Source organism: Eubalaena glacialis, chromosome 6 (genome assembly GCF_028564815.1).
Source record: "Eubalaena glacialis isolate mEubGla1 chromosome 6, mEubGla1.1.hap2.+ XY, whole genome shotgun sequence".
In the NCBI taxonomy this organism is placed as follows: domain Eukaryota; kingdom Metazoa; phylum Chordata; class Mammalia; order Artiodactyla; family Balaenidae; genus Eubalaena; species Eubalaena glacialis.
Genome location: NC_083721.1, coordinates 69,804,963 through 69,821,692, shown reverse-complemented (window position 1 = coordinate 69,821,692; position 16,730 = coordinate 69,804,963). Strand labels below are relative to the sequence as shown.

General features: G+C 54.0%; 1 protein-coding gene across 1 annotated transcript in view; it reads right to left on the bottom strand.

Annotated features, from left to right (window-relative positions):
• PDIA5 (protein disulfide isomerase family A member 5) overlaps nucleotides 1-16,730 on the bottom strand; it is a 91,236-nt gene that overhangs the window by 55,089 nt on the left and 19,417 nt on the right. Inside the window, exons 2-5 of the mRNA XM_061194258.1 lie at nucleotides 15,022-15,148; nucleotides 12,037-12,124; nucleotides 2,440-2,523; nucleotides 2,137-2,182 (exon numbers count right to left, since the gene is read on the bottom strand). Of these exons, the coding sequence (XP_061050241.1) occupies nucleotides 2,137-2,182; nucleotides 2,440-2,523; nucleotides 12,037-12,124; nucleotides 15,022-15,148 (345 nt within the window). The remainder of the gene's footprint in view (nucleotides 1-2,136; nucleotides 2,183-2,439; nucleotides 2,524-12,036; nucleotides 12,125-15,021; nucleotides 15,149-16,730) is intronic.

Here is a 16,730-nt window from a genome sequence, read left to right as displayed (position 1 = left end):
TTTTCAGGTGATTATTCTTCTTTAATTGAAGTTGAATAATTCCATCCACAGGTTCTTAGTCTCCAAATCAGTCTAACCAACAAGATCTTGGGTAGAAAGGTCTGCAGGGAGGAGCACCTGGGACACTGCCATCAGCTGTCCTATTCTGGGTGCTCTGAATCCCAGGGAAATTGCCCAACACCCTGCACCTTGGTCTGCATGGCTGGAAAACCACAACCACGGCCACAGGCCTTCGGAGAAGGTCACCCGAGGGCCCCCTGAATTTCGCCTTCCAGGCACCTCTGGTCCTCACCACTCATATACAGTAAGGATTTTGCTGGACAGTCGGCGGACAAGCAAAAGGCCGCTTATACAGGAAGGCCCCCTCTTTGAGTTCCCCACTCTTTACACTCTCATTTATCTGGCCTCTGGACTCTAGGGACCCCGGCCTAGTCCCTGTGACCTGGCCCCCGCAGAACCGTACAGGGTGACAGCAACAGCCAGACCATGAGCCTGAGCCTGTGCACCCACCCTGCTGGGGGTCTCCTTCATCCTTCTGGAGTTAGAGGCTCAGGAGAAACCCCGAAAGGAAAACTGATCCGTGACCAAGGAGGGCTTTGTTTGTGGCTGCTCCCTGTAAGAAGCAGGAGCCATCAGGCAGTCACGGGGAGCTCCGCCATCGCCCCCCACCCTGGAGAACTCCAGGGACTCTACTCCAGTCCTTGATGGCCCCATGAGCTTCGGGGACCCTGGGACCAAGGATGCCCTCTCTCTGCCCAAGACCCTGACCCCGTACAATGCTCAGCCCACTTCTCCAGCTTCTTGATGCTGAAATCACAGGAAGGACGGGAGCAAGCAGGTCCCACACACCTGGTCTTTGTAAGGAGGCAGACAGAGGCCAGAACTTGGCCTCCCTCACCCAGGCAAGTCCAGACCACCTGGGCTCCTCTCCTGCTACTGCAGTTCTGAGCAGCTGCCGGTCTCTGCTCCACGAGCCCAGGAGAGACTCCTCAGAGGGCCAGCTAAATATAAACTGAACACAACCTCCAAACACAACACGAGAAGCCCCCGGCCCCTCTCTCCTTCAGCACCTCCCCCACCCCACCCAGCGAAATCTGATTCCTGCGGAGCACGTGTTCCCTCCAAGGACTTCAGCTGACGGCTTAACACAGAATAAGAGGGGTTAAGTAACTCTAGTTGGGAGAATTTTCTCTAAGTGGCTAAATGGGTGTTAAGATGATGAGTAATCAGGCTGAGCCTGTGTAAGGTGAAAGCTGCAGCAACTTAAAAAAGAACAAGTGTTAGTGGATAAACAAGAAATGACCAGGGAGGTGGGGGGAGAGAGGCAGAGGGAGAGGGGCACAGCTGCACAGACAGATGGACAGACAGAAAAGAATGGAAGGAAACAGATGGAAAGAGAGAGACAATGAGAGAGGAGCCCAGGGTCTAACGCAGTCTGAGAGGCAGGAGAGTCAGAGAGGGTGGGTTCAGCATATGCTGGAACAGAAGAAACACATGGCCCCAGCCAGGGCAGCGGGATGCTGCCTGGACCAGAGGCAAAAGAAGACTGATTGGAGGAAGGGAATGCACATGTTGAAGGAGGAGAATCCAAGGGCAGTGGAAGGACTCAGGGCTGGGGGAGCTGCTACGTGATTAACAGGACAGCACCTGCAGGTCAGAGGATCTCCATTTTTATTTTCACTGATGCGTTTCCATCTCCTTCTGAATTGCATTTGTAGCAGGGAACGTCTCATTGACATGGGCATCTCATCTGCAATAAGCTGCATCAGCCCCAAAGGTGCTGCCTTGCCTGGGTCCTACAATGCTGTGCTCACCTGGGCACAGCTGGCCCCCTCCAGCCTGTGGGCGGCCCCTGTGGACACCACTGCAGAGGTGAGGGAGGGCTCTGAAGCCACAGCGAAGGGAGACTCAGGCCTTTGCAGGGGAGGGCATGATGTCATACGTCTCACTGGACAGCTGCTGATAGAGTCACAAACTGTCTACAGGTCGGTTATCCCCACTCGTTTAACAGTTACAAACTTTTCCAGGTATTCTGTTGATCCATGTTCTAGAGATGAGAATCCCTCAGGTCATTCGGGAGGGCATTTGTACACTCTGCCCTTCCTCTCCTGCTGAGAATGAGGGAGGGAAATTTACCTTAAATGTCACAGCTCGGTTATATTCAGTATGAAATGCACCATCCCTGTCAAATGAGGAGAAAAACGTGTTAACTTTAGGAATGGTTGTGAAGACACTTACCTTTGGTTTCCTGCAGCATCTTAATAAGATTCAGTTATTGAACACAGGTCAAGTTTTTTTTTTTTTTAAGAAATAATTGTAAACACAAAAAAAAACCATTCTGAAATAAAATTAATCTCACTAAAAATCGCAGTTTGCTGAGAATACCAATGAAAGCTTTCAGCATTTACTTGGAAATTGGAAATGCCCACATGTACTTACTGGTAATGGAATAATTCGACCTTTTTGTCCTTTGCGCTTAGGTCAACTTTCATCTTCTTGCACAATTTTCTACTCTCTGCGTCACTGAAAGACACAAATGTCAGGAAAAAGACACTTGTTACCTGAAGCCCTCACGAAGGTGCTAACAGAGTAAAATTTGCTGGTGGCCCAAGAATAAGGCAGGTAGCTTGGAATTCTCAGTAGCAAATGAGGCCCTCACTACGCATGGGTTCTCAGAGAACAGGAGGAAGTAGAGAAACCAACAGGATCTGGACTGATTTGGAAAGACAGGGGCAAGCAGATGGGGAGGACACATCACTACTTGTAAGGGGCAACGTGATGGATCCAGACAAAGGAAGTGCCCCAAAAGCTTAGAAGGCAGATGGCCTATTCTAAGAAGGAAAATAAGCTCACGATAGTGGTTCCCAGTCCTGGCTGCTCATTAGAATCACCTGGGGAAGTTTTTAAGCATACTGATTCCCTGACCCTCCCGCAGATCACGACTTCAGAAGCTCTACCTGCAGCCCCAGCAAGTTTTTGTGTTTAAACCTCGGATGTGTGCCATATGCCACCTGCTATATACCATCAAACCAGAGTAGGAGGGAAATGTTCTGTGATGTAGAAGGAGTTATGAAATCTGACCAGGTATTGACAAAAGCCGAAAAGAGAAAGGGGAAAGGTTTGGTGAAGTGCTAGTGTCTGCAATATCACACTCCTGCAACTCGTCTAATAAGAAGAGCCTGCCAGGCGCCATTCACCGTTTACCGAGTGCTCATGCATGACCTCCTCTAATCTTGGCTCCCTTTCCGTTAGACCATGGATCTCAAAATGTGGTCCCCAGAACAGCAGCATCACCACCACCCAGGAACCTGTCAGAAGTGCAAACTCTCAGCCCCATCCCAGACTTGCTGAGTCCAAACTCCCGGCGGGTCCTCGAGCGACTGTGTTTTAAGGAGCCTCCCAGGTGATTCTGACACCTGCCCTGCTCTTCCTCCTCTCCCCGACATCTCTGCCCCCTCCACGAGGTTCGGCTTCCCCTGTGCCCTACGCCGGTGCCCCCAGAGACCTCACCTGCTCTCACAGCCTCCCCACCACCTCACCACATTCAGCCAGGTCTGCACAACAGCCAGCCAGAGGCAGCCAGCTACCGTGCCCGCAGGGCCCTGCTCCTCACTGCAGGACCCTTCCCCACATCTCAATGGACTCAGCGAGGGCATCTCCACCCCACCCCCCCACCCCCACTGGTCCCCGGTGACTACACCGCATGAGAAACCTTGTTCTGCCAGGGATGACAGCCACCTGAGGGAAGTCCTGTCGGCTGCCACCTGTTTACCTGCCTCAGCACCTTCGACAGCCACCAGCTTCACACAGCGGAGCACCAGCCCCAGGGCAGATGGACTAATTACAGCATTCAGCTCAATCCTAAAAGCCACACTCATCGATGGACAAGCAAAACTATGGGACCTCATTTTAAGTGTAAATGTGCAATTTGCAGTTCAAGAAGCATGTCTTGCGGGACAGGTGTGTGGGTCGGAGAGGGAGAGTGTCAGTCACTCCCAGGGCCCCCCCAGCCCAGCCCAGCCCAGGCCCAGAGCCTTCCCTCCCTGCGTAGCCCTACCTGTGGTGGCCATCACCGCAGCCGCTGCAGCTTCCAGCCCCCCATCGGCACCCCCAGCAAACAGAGGACTAAAGAAACACACGAAGAACTTAGGAAGGAAAGGCTGTGGCCTCTCCCTCAGGCTGGAAAGGGCCTTCTGAGATAGGGAGTCCAGAGAGAAGGGATAAGCTGGGCTGCGGAGGGGACCCAGAAGGGCTGAGAGCGTGCATCAGGAGGCCCTATAAGGGCAGCCCACGCACCCAGTGGCTGAACTCTTACCCTAGAGCCCTGTGGGGTTGCCGGGCTCACCTCCACTGACGGTGGCGATTACAGTTTGGTCTGCCCTGTCCTGAGGGCACTCTGTGGAGAAGCCACACTGACAGGCAGAGGGTCTGTGTGTGACAACTGCGTCTGAGGCGCCATTTCCCTGCCCCAGGGGAGACAGGAGGGCTCGACTTGGATGTTTATAACTGTTCCCTTGGCACTTGCCCTGTCTGGCTTTGTTCTGCTGTGTGCAACTGTTTCTGTGACCACCCACCGTGCACCCAAATGTGACAACAAATAGTGACTGCAGCAGGAACCAGGTCCAGGTGCCCACGGCCCCCTCGCCCCATGCTGGCATCCAGCGGGGGCACCCAGACTGCAAGGCAGCCCCATGCCGGCTCTCTCCTCCGTTGAGCCTGGCTGGCAGCCTCTGCCTATGACTTTACAAAGCAGAGAGAGGAGCGATGGGGCCCATGATTGCAACCCCAATCCCTGCCGGCTGTGCAGGAACCCACTCCATGGAAAAGTCTCACTATCCCGGTGAGCCCAGGCCAGGCTTAGGAGCAACATTCCAAAGAGACTGGGTGAAGCTGGAGGGGCATGGAGGTTCCCCGAGAGCACATCCAGCCCAGCCCGCAGCCTATGGCCCCCACGGCTGTCCAGTGACCACAGCTCTGTCTCTGCCACAGGATTCCTTGTGGAAGACTCTGTGCAACCCTCTCCCCTCCTTAAGTTATAGGACACTCCCCAAGGATTCTCTCCTCTTCCCTGCCCCCTACACACACACACACACACACACACGCACACGCACACGCACACATTCTCAGAGGGGTAGGTGGGGAGCCAGCTTCCCGTCCTCTCTGAGCATCTCTGGCACAGACCCCAGAGCCTCAGCCCGCCTCATCCAGCACTGTCACACGTCCTTCCCCGCTGTCTCCACACCTGACCAGCATGTCCACTGTCACCCCCCATCAGAAAGGTTTGCTTCACCAAGCCGAGGGCTTTGTTTTGTTCACAGCTGGTTCCCCAGGGTTACAACAGCTGCCGGCACATAGCAGGCACTCTATAAATAGCCTGAGTGAGTGAGTGAATGATGCCGGCTGTCGCGCTGGGATGAGGCGCTCACTGCTGGCTCTCTGGGCTCTGCCTATTGAGCTCCAGGAAGCCTGCCAGGTGAAAATTCCTGACTGCGCTCTCAGATTGGCTCCCCTCCCTCCTACGATCCTGTCTCTCAGAGTGTGCGTATGTGTGTGTGTGTGTGTGTGTGTGTGTGTGTGTGTGTGCGCGCGCGCGCGCGCACTAATTGCACAGGACAATAAAAGTCATAAGAGTTCAGGAAGGGGAGAAATTACCCAAGCTCAGGGACTTAAAAGGATCTGGGTTGATAGATTATGCACAATTAATTGTGCTGCCGCCCTTCCCTAGCCAGTGACTGAGGCTCTGGGGGGAAAAGACAAAGGCAGTGAGCAGGAAAATGAGCTGCTCTGCCGGGGATGGAGAGGGAGGGGACAACCACAGAGAGTGGACTGGCCATGCAGAGGCCCTCGTCTACCACCCCCCTGACTGTCCTGCAGGAACCAGCCTTCTCTGCTGGGGAGGCTGGAGCCTCAACACCCTCTGCCCGTTTACTCACCCATGACCTGCTACATCCCCTCCTCCCCCGCCACCCTGGGCTCTCCTCTACAGAGAATGTGAAAGAAGGTCACCGAGGCCTTTTCACACTTCCCTCCCCATCCCTGGCCCAGACAGACACATACACATGGGCATTTTCATTTGACTTTGTTGTGGGTTGCTGGCCAGCAGTGCAGAGTGGCTGCAGGTACGTGGTGCTGTGTTTACTAGATCTGCACGTGCAGTGACAATCATTCAAGAGACTGGCAACTCACATTCCTGGGAGTCAGACCCAGGGATGAAAGGTGGGGGGTGAGAGTAGGAAGAAAGAGAAGAAATAAGGTGCTGGAGGCTCGGGAAGGGGAGGTACTCAACTTTGAGAAGTCGCAGCCTAAGTATCAAACCCTCCCTGGAGTCACTGTCAACTGGAGTGACTGATGGCTTCTAGAGTGGCTCTGCCGCTAGCCAGCCTGTGACCTCTGGCAGGGCCCTTGGTTTCCTGAGCTGCAAAATGTGGGAGTTGTCCATATGAGCTGGATGGAGCTTTCTATTCCCCTACAGGGTCGAGTATTACTAAAGCATCAAGGCAGGCTGCCTGTATCCTGACGGATGGACCAGGAGCCAGAAGCCAGGACAGATGGTAGAGACTCAAAAAGATCTGAACCTCCATCTTCTCTCCCCTAGCCCACTAACCAGATCCTCGCTTGGCCAGGCGACATTCCTTACATCCACACAAACCTTGGGCCACCTCCGGCAGCGGGTAAAAAGCAGACTACACTGAGGACCAGAGGCGAGGCCCCCAGCCTGTCTTGGACACTGTGTGCCTTGGCCAACTCAGCCTTCCTGGGGTCCCTTTCCCCATCAAAGAAGGAGTAAATCTCTTTCTTCCATCTGCTCGGGTCTAACACGGGATTCTGAGTGGATGGACCTGTGACCCCAGAGGGTGGGTAGCAGAGGAGAGTGGGGACATGCCCCCACTTCAGCGACATGAAGAAAATGCAAGATAAGGAGCGAGTGAGCAAAACAACACCGTCAGCATGCCTGCAAGGTGCCCCATGCAGAGGACAATGTGGAAGGAGGTAGCTGGAGGACAAAGGCAGGAGACAGAGAACAGCCTAGAACAGCTGGGCCTTCAACTTGCCCAGACCTGGGTGGCTGGTCACTAGCCCTGATGACGAAGGGACTCCCACAACAGGAGTCTGGCTGTCCTCCTTGGCGCCAGCCTCAAGAAGGCACATGATCAAGCATGAATTATGGAGCAGAGTTCATGAAAGCGATGGGATACGAGAAAGAGGAGCGTGCCTTCTCATCCTCCACCTGCCTCCCCGGCCCAGCAGTTCTAGGGGGGACACGTCACCCCCACGAGGGCACAGCAGTGTGCCACAAGGTGTCTGAAGCCACGACACAAAACATGGCGCCTCTTCTGGAAGCCTGCTTTATCCCATGGTAATTTCAACACGCTTACATGTAAAGGAGCAAATGCTAAGTTCGAATAATTTTTGGAAGAAAACATGGGCTTCAAAATACGTTATGCCTGCCCTGGCAGGCCCCACATCTTGGATCTGGGAAGCCAGCACTGCTCCAGGGGAAAGAAAGCAGATGGGAGAATGGGAGCAGGCGGTAAGGTAATGACCTTAAACCCTCAGGAAAAGAAGGCAGCAGGTGCCCCATCGGGCAGCCTCAGCCCCGTGAGAACCAGCCCCAGGAATTAGCACCCCGGTCACGGCTCCCGCCTGCTGGCTCCAGCTCCGCCGCCCAGAAAGCAGCCCTCCATGCCAAGGCCGAGCCCCGATGCCAGGCTGCAGGGCACGTGGGGAATACCAACTCCCTTACAGTCAACCCACTTAAGAGCTGGACAACTACCACCAGCCAACCCGAGCATGGCAGCTGAGATCTGAGCCAGGAGGTGGAGTGAGGGGAAAGGAGAGCTGACAAATCCCTGGACAGAAGCCAGAAACCCTACGGACACTTCAGAGCAACAGGTTACAGGGCCCGGGGCCCAACGGAGAGGGGTGTGTGTGCCTGCCGGCACGCAGGCAGGAGCAGGGAGGAAAGCGCCAGAAAAGCAAGAAAAAGAGAAGAAATGTCCACACACAGAGAGAGGAGGAAAAAGACCAAAAGAATGGGGGAGGCAGGGACCCGAGAAGGGAAGGAGCAACAGAAACTATCAAGGGAGAGGGAACAAAGGGGGAGAGAGGAGAGATGCTGAGAGCGAGGGACCGGAGAGACGTACGAGGCAGACACCCAGGGTGGGGAGAGACACAAAGACTGGAAGACTCACCCTCCCACACATTTACATGAATACACGGGCCTGTATATACATGCATACACACGAGCACGTATGTGTACACACGTATGAGCCTGGCAGCTTCCGGAACGCTCTGAACCAGGCTATGCAGGGATGAGAGCAACCTGGAAGATTCAACTCCATATTTCACACAAGGGCAAACTGAAACCCAGAGAGGGGCAGTGACTTGCCAAAGGTCCCACAGCTATTTGCTGTCAGAGCCTGGACGCAGAGCCAGGCCTCCTGACCTGCAGTCCTACAAGTTCCACAGCACCCCATAGTTCTTAAGGGCCAAAGCAAAACACCCTGTGCACTGGGGCTGACTCTCACACCCAAAAGTTTCTTCAGGGGCATGCTCACGATGACCAAGGGGTCCTCACCCAAGGAAAAGCTCTTGAAGACAAACACACCATTTCCCTCCCTCCAGCTTCTTGGAATGCCCTGACAATCTGGCCCAGATGAAAAACAACAAGAGTAGAATGGGATCTCACATTAAATTCTATTCTACAAAGATCTTCAACACGGACCCGGTAAGAAGGCAGAATATGTATTATTGTTCCATTTCACAGATGAGGAAACAGACTCAGGGTAACCGACCTGTCCAGGGTCATGGGGCGAGTAAGTAGTGGAGCTGACCCCTCAACCGGGGCCTGTGTCATTACTGCACACACCTCTACAGACACCTCACCCCGGAGCACTGTCTTCTCTCCCCCTAGGATGCCCTCTGCCCTCCTCACCTGCCTTTTAAGGGGGGAAAGCAGAGGGGCCATCACCCACCCCAAGCCCTGGCATCCCCATTCCCACCTCCGACCCTTCACTGGCAGGGCAGGAAGCAGAGGTGGGGAACCACGCACGGCAGGGCCTACTCGAGGGCAGCTGTGCTCTGGCTGCCCACCTGCTGTTCCCCTGCTCACTCTCCCGCACCGACCGGAGCACTTCTGCCCATCCCAGGGCGTCTCATTCAGACTCATAAATACAGACTGAGTGCGTTTAGGACAACAGCTGAGGGCTGTCATCAAAGGGCCCGGAGTGATCACGGTGGGTTCCCTTAATTTACAGGGCACATTCAGAAGTCTCAGAGCAGGAGTGGCTGAGCAGAAGTGCAGAACCAGCTCACATCCTTGGGGATCTCTTTGTGTAACGGCGATCCGTGAACTGCCACCCAGGGTGGCCTGCATGGACCAGAGCTCCGAGTTCTATCCCTTTGGCTGTTCTGGGAAGATTTAGCTGTATCCTGCCTCTGACTTCAAACTCGAACCCAGGTATTCCTGCTTCCAACATCATCCATTATAGCTCCATAATCCACCTACCTATCTAAATTTTTAAAAGCTATTTAATATTGCAGTTTATACTTCCTCTTAGAGGCATAAATTGAGTAGCAATTATGCGAACAGTCAATCCTTTTGTCTTAAGGTTACCTCTTTTAAGCTCTAAGGTGCCCGCCTAGATTTTCATTTTAGAACATCACAAGTCACAGGATTATTTCTCCCATTTGCACTTTTATTGATTCCAGACAGCATGTCTCCAAATGAGTCTTGAATTCTATTCTTCTTGGTCTGTCTTCACACACTAACCCCGGCCCCATAAAGTCCTGCCTGTCCAGGGAGCAGAACGGGACTACCATCTCCATACCCATCGGCCAGATGACCTGAGGGGCCCACACCACAGGGAGCTGCCTGCAGGGAAAGCCAGGGCACTTTAAAGACCTGCTACTCTGAGGTCTCTGCCCCAAATTTGAATTCGACCTCCTCTGTGAAGTTTCTCTCAACTTTTCCAGGCAGAACGCAGTGACTGTCATCACCTGGCTAGGTGTCTGCTTCCTCTCCTCCTTGCACACTGCGCTCCTCAAGGACACTGTTAGCCACGTGTGTACCTCAAAGCACAGAGTACGTGCTCGGGAATGTCTGCTGAACGGACCCAGGTGGATGGCGCAGCTAAACGAAGCTCTTCTGCCCACTTCTGCCACCTACAAGCCTGATGAGAACTCCCTGTGATGAGGCTCTGTCAGCTTGGCAGGACTGATGTCATCTTCGGGTATGGAGATTCCAAAGCACCCCGTCCCCTCTAATAGGCTTTAGCACTTTGCCAGTCACACAGATCACTCCTGGTAAAATATGGGAGACAGAGACACACCTGGAAGATAAGAACACTTCCAGACCAACTACAAACTAGAAGTAACCAACAGCTACGATCTCGCCAACTGTCTAGTAAGCCGTCTGTTCCATTTCGCTGGTGTTTGAATCAATTGGGAGGCGTGAGGCCAGACAGGCATGTGTGTGTGTGCATGCACGCGCGTGCACAGACACAAACACACACACACACTCACACACCCTACAGCAAACACCGACTGGCTAAGACTTCTCCTGGTCTCATTCAGTGCTTTGTCAAAATATGAATCTCCTTCAATTCTCTCCAACGATGGGCAGGACCAGCTTGAGGCCATCAACTTATAAAACAGTTGTGTCCCAGAAGTTCATTTGCAAAATAGCCACTTAGAACTCAGAATGAAGAGGAAGAAGATTGCACTGGAGTGGAGCCCATAAAAGCTCGCTGAACCCACAGGGTAGTAGCAGGGCTTGTGACTCGGGCAAGGACAGAGACAGTAAAGGTTACAAAGACCTTTATGGGCCATGCAGGAAAAGAACTGCCTCTTTTCCCAGGAGAACCCATCTCGTCCCCGTACTAACAAGACTGAAACACCGCCTATGCTCCTCTCCTCTCCTCTTCCCAAGCCCACACTCCCGATAAACCCCAAGTCCAGGTGAGGAGTGGCTGGACTCAGCGGCTCTGGAAACACCTCCTGTCCTTGGTCAAAAGGACATGTAAATGCTGGCATCCACCAAGTGCAGCGCAGTGCTCCACAAACGTGCAAAGAACAAACCTATTCTTCCCGACCTTTTCCGTATGTTTCACTGTCTATGTGTCTTTGCTCAGTTTTTGCCGATCTATGCCCAACTGGGAGCTAATTATGTGACAAAAGGTGTGTGTATAGAAACCCCAGCAGCAAAAGCACTGAACACAGGGAGATGTGGCAATTACTCCTAACGACTGAAAGGAAAGGGAAGCTGAGCACACCGTGGACTCAAAACTCCCAAACTCAAAAGGATCAGAGGAATTCGAGCAAAAGCCCCCTTCGCCACACTCAGCAGCAGCTCTCCCTCCTGTGGGCCGGCGCCTGATTCTGCCACCGCAACACCGACAAGGAAGTCTCCGGGAGGTGCAGGCGAGGCAGGAGGAGAAGGAGCTCACGGCATCATCATCAGGACACGTGAGGGTAGGGACGCAGGCCAGAGGAGACAGCCGGAAGGACTGGGCCACCTGTCCAGGACTGACACATCTAATGGAACCACCTTGGGAGCCAAGGCAACAGACAGGTCGTCAGCTGACTCCACCGCTTTTGCACCGTGGGCACTGGAGACCTCTATTAAGGGCCTGGGCTATAGGCAAAGCCCACAGTTCTTGCTGCAGACCCCCCCACCCAATAAGCAAGCCCCCCGAGTGGCCCTGAAAATCATCTTGCCTCTTTGGGCACCAAGGCCCCCTCTGCCACCCACTGAGAAGGCAAAATCAAGTGACACATGACAACAGAGTAAAAAGTAAAAGCACTACGGAAGAGGGAAGAAGAGGGGTGGCCAGAAAGACAGGAGCGGGAGCCACACCTGCCCCTCCTCCAGCCCACAGTGGTCCTGCAGCATTGCTGGGCCGGGGGGGTCCTTCTGCAGCCATCTCTCCATCACATCCCCTCTCCCAGAGTATCAATCAGGAACAATTCCCACCCCACCCACCAGAGCCCACGCCCAGCCCTCCAGCCACCATACCCCACGTCCCCAGGACATACCCACAGTCTACCCAGCAGATGGTGCCTTGTCCTTTCACTGCCTGGGCCACAGTAGACAATAACCTGAGATGACTTTCAGCTGCAGCCTCTGTGAAAAAACAAAAAATTAAACATCTGTACCCAAGTGCACCATGGCCTCCCCTGCCATCTTCCCTCAGGGGCAGGGAAAGACGGAGACCAGTCCTAGAGGTGAGGTCCTGAGCACCAGTTAGAACGCCATCCCTGTGGCAACGGTTCTGTAAGAACAGCCCAGCTCTTCTCAGAAAGCTCTGCTCCCGCCATCCTCACAGACGCAGAGCCCTAACCCTAACCCTAACCCTAACCCGCCTTCAAGCCACACCTCACGCCTCACTCTTCCAAGGATCTCTCGGCCGGATCCTCAACTTCCAGTAGAATCTCTGACTCATTACCTTTCTGGGACACATTTTGAAAATTCTATAACTGAACAATTACAATTCTATAACTAAGCAGGGACCGAGTCTGCTGATTCCACACTGGTCTGCCCTGGTGTCCAGCCTGGGAGCTGACAAGGGAGGGACCAGACCCTTCCTACACTTGTGCATCACACGCTCACCTAGGGACTCGGTACAATGTGGTGATTTAATGAGGTTTACATGTGACACTAGTCTCTGATGGACCGATACTAAATGTACCCAAGTCACTTTCACGGCCCTCTTCCCCAGCACTGCAGTACCTTGGGGGACAACTGCAGGACCGTGGACTACGCCTCGGGGCCGGGCAGATGAACACGAGAAAGAAAGAGGCTTTGGGCCAAGCCCCTGGAAACTAGGAGGGCGGGCGCTTAGAAACGGAGCCTCTGTGGCCGGGATTTCCACGCTGCCAGCCTGCAGCGGTCCACTGCTGGGTGGCTGTGGCCAGGCTGTCACCTTGCCCCGTCACCCCTGTGAGCTCCCTGGAAAGGGCCTCCACGCAGACACTATGGAGAGCGCAGGCTGCCTGCCGCCTTCCCCCAGCAGAAACCACACGAGACGTTCCAAAGCCAAGCAGAAATGATATGTGAACTATCTGCCTCCTCAGATCTCCTTTTCTAGTGTGGCTAACGGAAGCTGTTTGTGAACACAAAGCATGCTGAGCCTTTCATGCAGCGAACAGAAAGCATCCTGCAAGAGCCGTGCACGGAGCCACCCGCAGGAGGCCCTCCCAGGAACCCCCCCAGGCCCACAGGAGGAGGGGGCGCAGCCGAGGTGGGAAAGGCCGCCCCCCCACCCTTCCAACTGGGCTCTGGGAGGCAGGGGAGGGATGTAGAGCCATATGAAGCCCCTCCCAACCCTGCCTTTCAGCCGTGGAAGGGGAGGCACTGGTTGGAAGAGGCGGGGGTGTGGGGGGGAGAAGCCAGTTACCGGCGCTGCTCCCAAAGCCCCTGGAGGTCCCCAGTCTCAGGGGCAGGGCTGGGCAAGAGGCAGGGAGGCAAAATCACCCAGCCCGCGATCAGCGGTCCAAAGCCGGGAGGAGCCGGGCACACGGGCAGCACTGCGAGCTCCACAACCAAGAGGCAGAGACAGAGGCTGGGCGGGGGCCCAAGAGAAAACAAGAGTGCTCCCAGTCCTGCCTCCGGCCCCTGCAAGCCCTGGTCTGGACACCTCGCCTTCCCACTCTCTCCTTTCCGAATCCTTTCCTGGTGGCGAGCCTCCTGTCGCTGCAGACTCAGAACATTTCTCCGCGCGCTGCAGCAGAGGAAGCGAGGCGGAGGCAGCAGCGGGACCAGCTCTACCGCCCACTGGCTGGTAGACCTCAGATCAGGCAGCTATTCTCCCTGAGCTCCAGTTTCCTCCCTCAACTGGACATTACCCGCAACCTCACAGCAAAGCGGCAAATGACAGCGTGTCACACAAGTTCCTGTCAGAGTCCTCCTAAGAAGATGAGCTTACGTGAGAGGACCTACCCAGGGAAGGAACTGAGTGAGTCCCTGGAGGGCACTGACGACCCCCCAGCTCCGGGAGCACCCAAGGGGGCTGAGCCACGTTTGTCCAGGGCCCTAGACCCCAGGCCTCAGGAGCAACTCTGCTTTTCCCCTGCCTCGGTTTCCCCCTATTTTCGACAGGAAAGGAATGCTAGTCACACGCTGGGCTCCCAACAACAACCCCAGGGAGTGTGTGCCAGGCCCTCAGAAGGGCAAAGAGCAGCAGGTGCCCGGGTGCTTGGAGGAAGCAGGCTTCAGGAGGGACTCATGTCCAAAACATCCATCAGTCCCCCATGCCAATGGGAGTCGAGGAGGAGCTGCCAGGGAGAGCTGTGCCCGCAACCAGCCCAGCCACTGGCTACTGCTTCTTCAGGGCACCGAATACTTGGCATCCTTAGGAGCAGCGAAAACACTTAACTCTGCTGGAACAGCATCAACAGTCAGACGTTCAAAGTCGCGGCCAAGAGCTGAGCAAACCTCTCTCCATCCGTGATGCCCTCGCCAGCTTCAAGGTCAGAAGAGGCAAACCACTAGCCCCATCCCCACTGAAGCCACCCTGTCCTGAGCGCGGAGCCCACTCCAAACTCAGTCTCTTGTTCTGACCCCAGAGCGGGACAGACTGGAGCCAGGCAGGGCCAGGGATGGCAGCCTGGGTGCGTGGCCCCAAGCCTGGGACCAATTCAGCTGGTGACAGGTTGGCCCAGTCAATGAATCAACAGCTCTGGCGAAGCACGCCCTGGCAGGGCTGGCCGTGCTGTCCAGAGAGCCAGAGCATCCATGCCGGGTGGTCACTGTCCTCTGTCCTCCTTCACACACACGTCCTCTCCCTCCTGAGGTACTGAGGGACTCCAGAGGGCTTTTCCTAAGAAACACTGGTAAAAGGGAACTGAAACGCCCTCTTAGGGATCCAAAAGCAGCAGAACTAACACCCCTGCATCTTCTGACGGACCTTCCCTGAGCGGTTTTTAGTCCTGGGGTCTCTGCCTCCCACTTCTGTCCCCGCTCCTTCCTTTCCATCCCGCCACATCCCTGACGATGGCCCCAAGGCCAAGAGGGGCACTCACCAGATTTGGAGTAAAGCACCAGTACGTTATTCCGGGTCCTGAGAAGTTTTTTCAAGTCCTTGGGGTCAGAGATTCTCTCGATGAGTGAGGAGAACTTTGTAGAGGACAGCCACGTCGGCAGGACCACCTGGGGATCAAGGAGCCAAGGACCATGAGTCTCAGGTCCCAGCTGGGCCTGAGCAAGAAGGGGTGCCCCAGATGTGCTGCCTCTAGGCACAGTTGCCTTGGGAGGGATAAGGCTCACCGCTCCTTCTCTCAACTCTACACCTGCCTTTCGCCTCATCCCCTCTCCAAATCGCCCCCCTCCCACAGGGACTCTTCCGGACCACTCCCAGTCGCCAGCTCACCCTTCCTCTTTTTTATGAAGCCGTATGGACTGCACAGGTACATAAGCATGCTGCATGGACATTCTTGCCACCCTTTCAATCAAGACCTCTCTGGGAGGTCAATGTCTGTACCCTACACTGCACCCAAACACCACACACTGGAGCAATGTGAAAACTCCATCCCACCTAGCAGCACCAAAGCCCCAAATCCACAGAGAAGTACAATCACCTCTTAATGTGATCCCATTTAGGATGGGAATGCATGGGTGAGGGGTTTTCCACTTTCCCCACTTAGCCAATGATCTCAGGAGATCAGCCAACAAGAAACAAGCCAATTCTCCCAGAGAAAACCCTAAAAACCTTGGGCCGTAGAAGTACCAGGCACCTCCGCAGGCATGATGAGAGGTGGGCTGAAAGCAGGGGCAGGGAAGGGGAGGTTGTTAAATGTTTGAACAAAGAGCTGTCACACAGCAGATCCCCTCACCCAGCCCACACAGCCCCCTGCCTAGCCGGCAGAAAACACAGGGGTTACCACCTACAAAGACTGAATAAGAAAAGCTCTGCCAGGAGACACCAGGCAAAGGTGGGAGGGAGTATGGACAAACTGAACCTTGAGATCACCCATCTCCCCTAAGCCCCTACCCCCCAGCATCTCCCTTCCCTTTTCCAGAATGTTGCCAATCTGATCCCCCCAAGCAGGTTAGAGAATTTTTCTCTAGGTTAACTGAGGAGCATAAGAAAAACAACCAAAAGATAGTGATTTGGAGACTTTTCCAATGAAACAGCTGACTTCCCATTCAAATACCCACTGTGAGGCCCTCCCAGTAAACAAGTGCCCTCCACCCCCTCCCCACACTCAAGAGTCTGCAACCCACAGCCTACGTCTTGATCTTCATTACACACAGATAACCAAGATTCACCAGACGTCTGAGGGAAGCCCTCAACACAAAGACAGAGATGAGAACAAAACAATGGAAAGATGAAACTTAAAAAGAACAGAAGAAAACAACTAAAATTATTATTCTCAGAGAAATAAAATGGTGCATCCATAAGAACAGAATGCTATGAAAAAGGAATAGTCAAAGAGAATGATGAAAACCTCTTAGAAAGTAAAATCCTCACAGAAATAAAAAATTTCAATAGGGCTGAAGGTAGAACTGAAAAAACTCCTATGAAATAAAAAGATCAAGAAATAAAAGGCAGAAGAACAAGATAAGAAAAATAATAGGTATTCATTAAGTGCAAGAGCCAAATTAAAGGAACTAAAGAAAAAGAAGAAAACAGAGGAAAAGAAATTATCAAGGAAATAATTCAAGAAAATATCCCAGAACTGAAGGATGTGAGTTTCCAGGTGAGAGGGCCCAACATCACCAATAAAAAAAA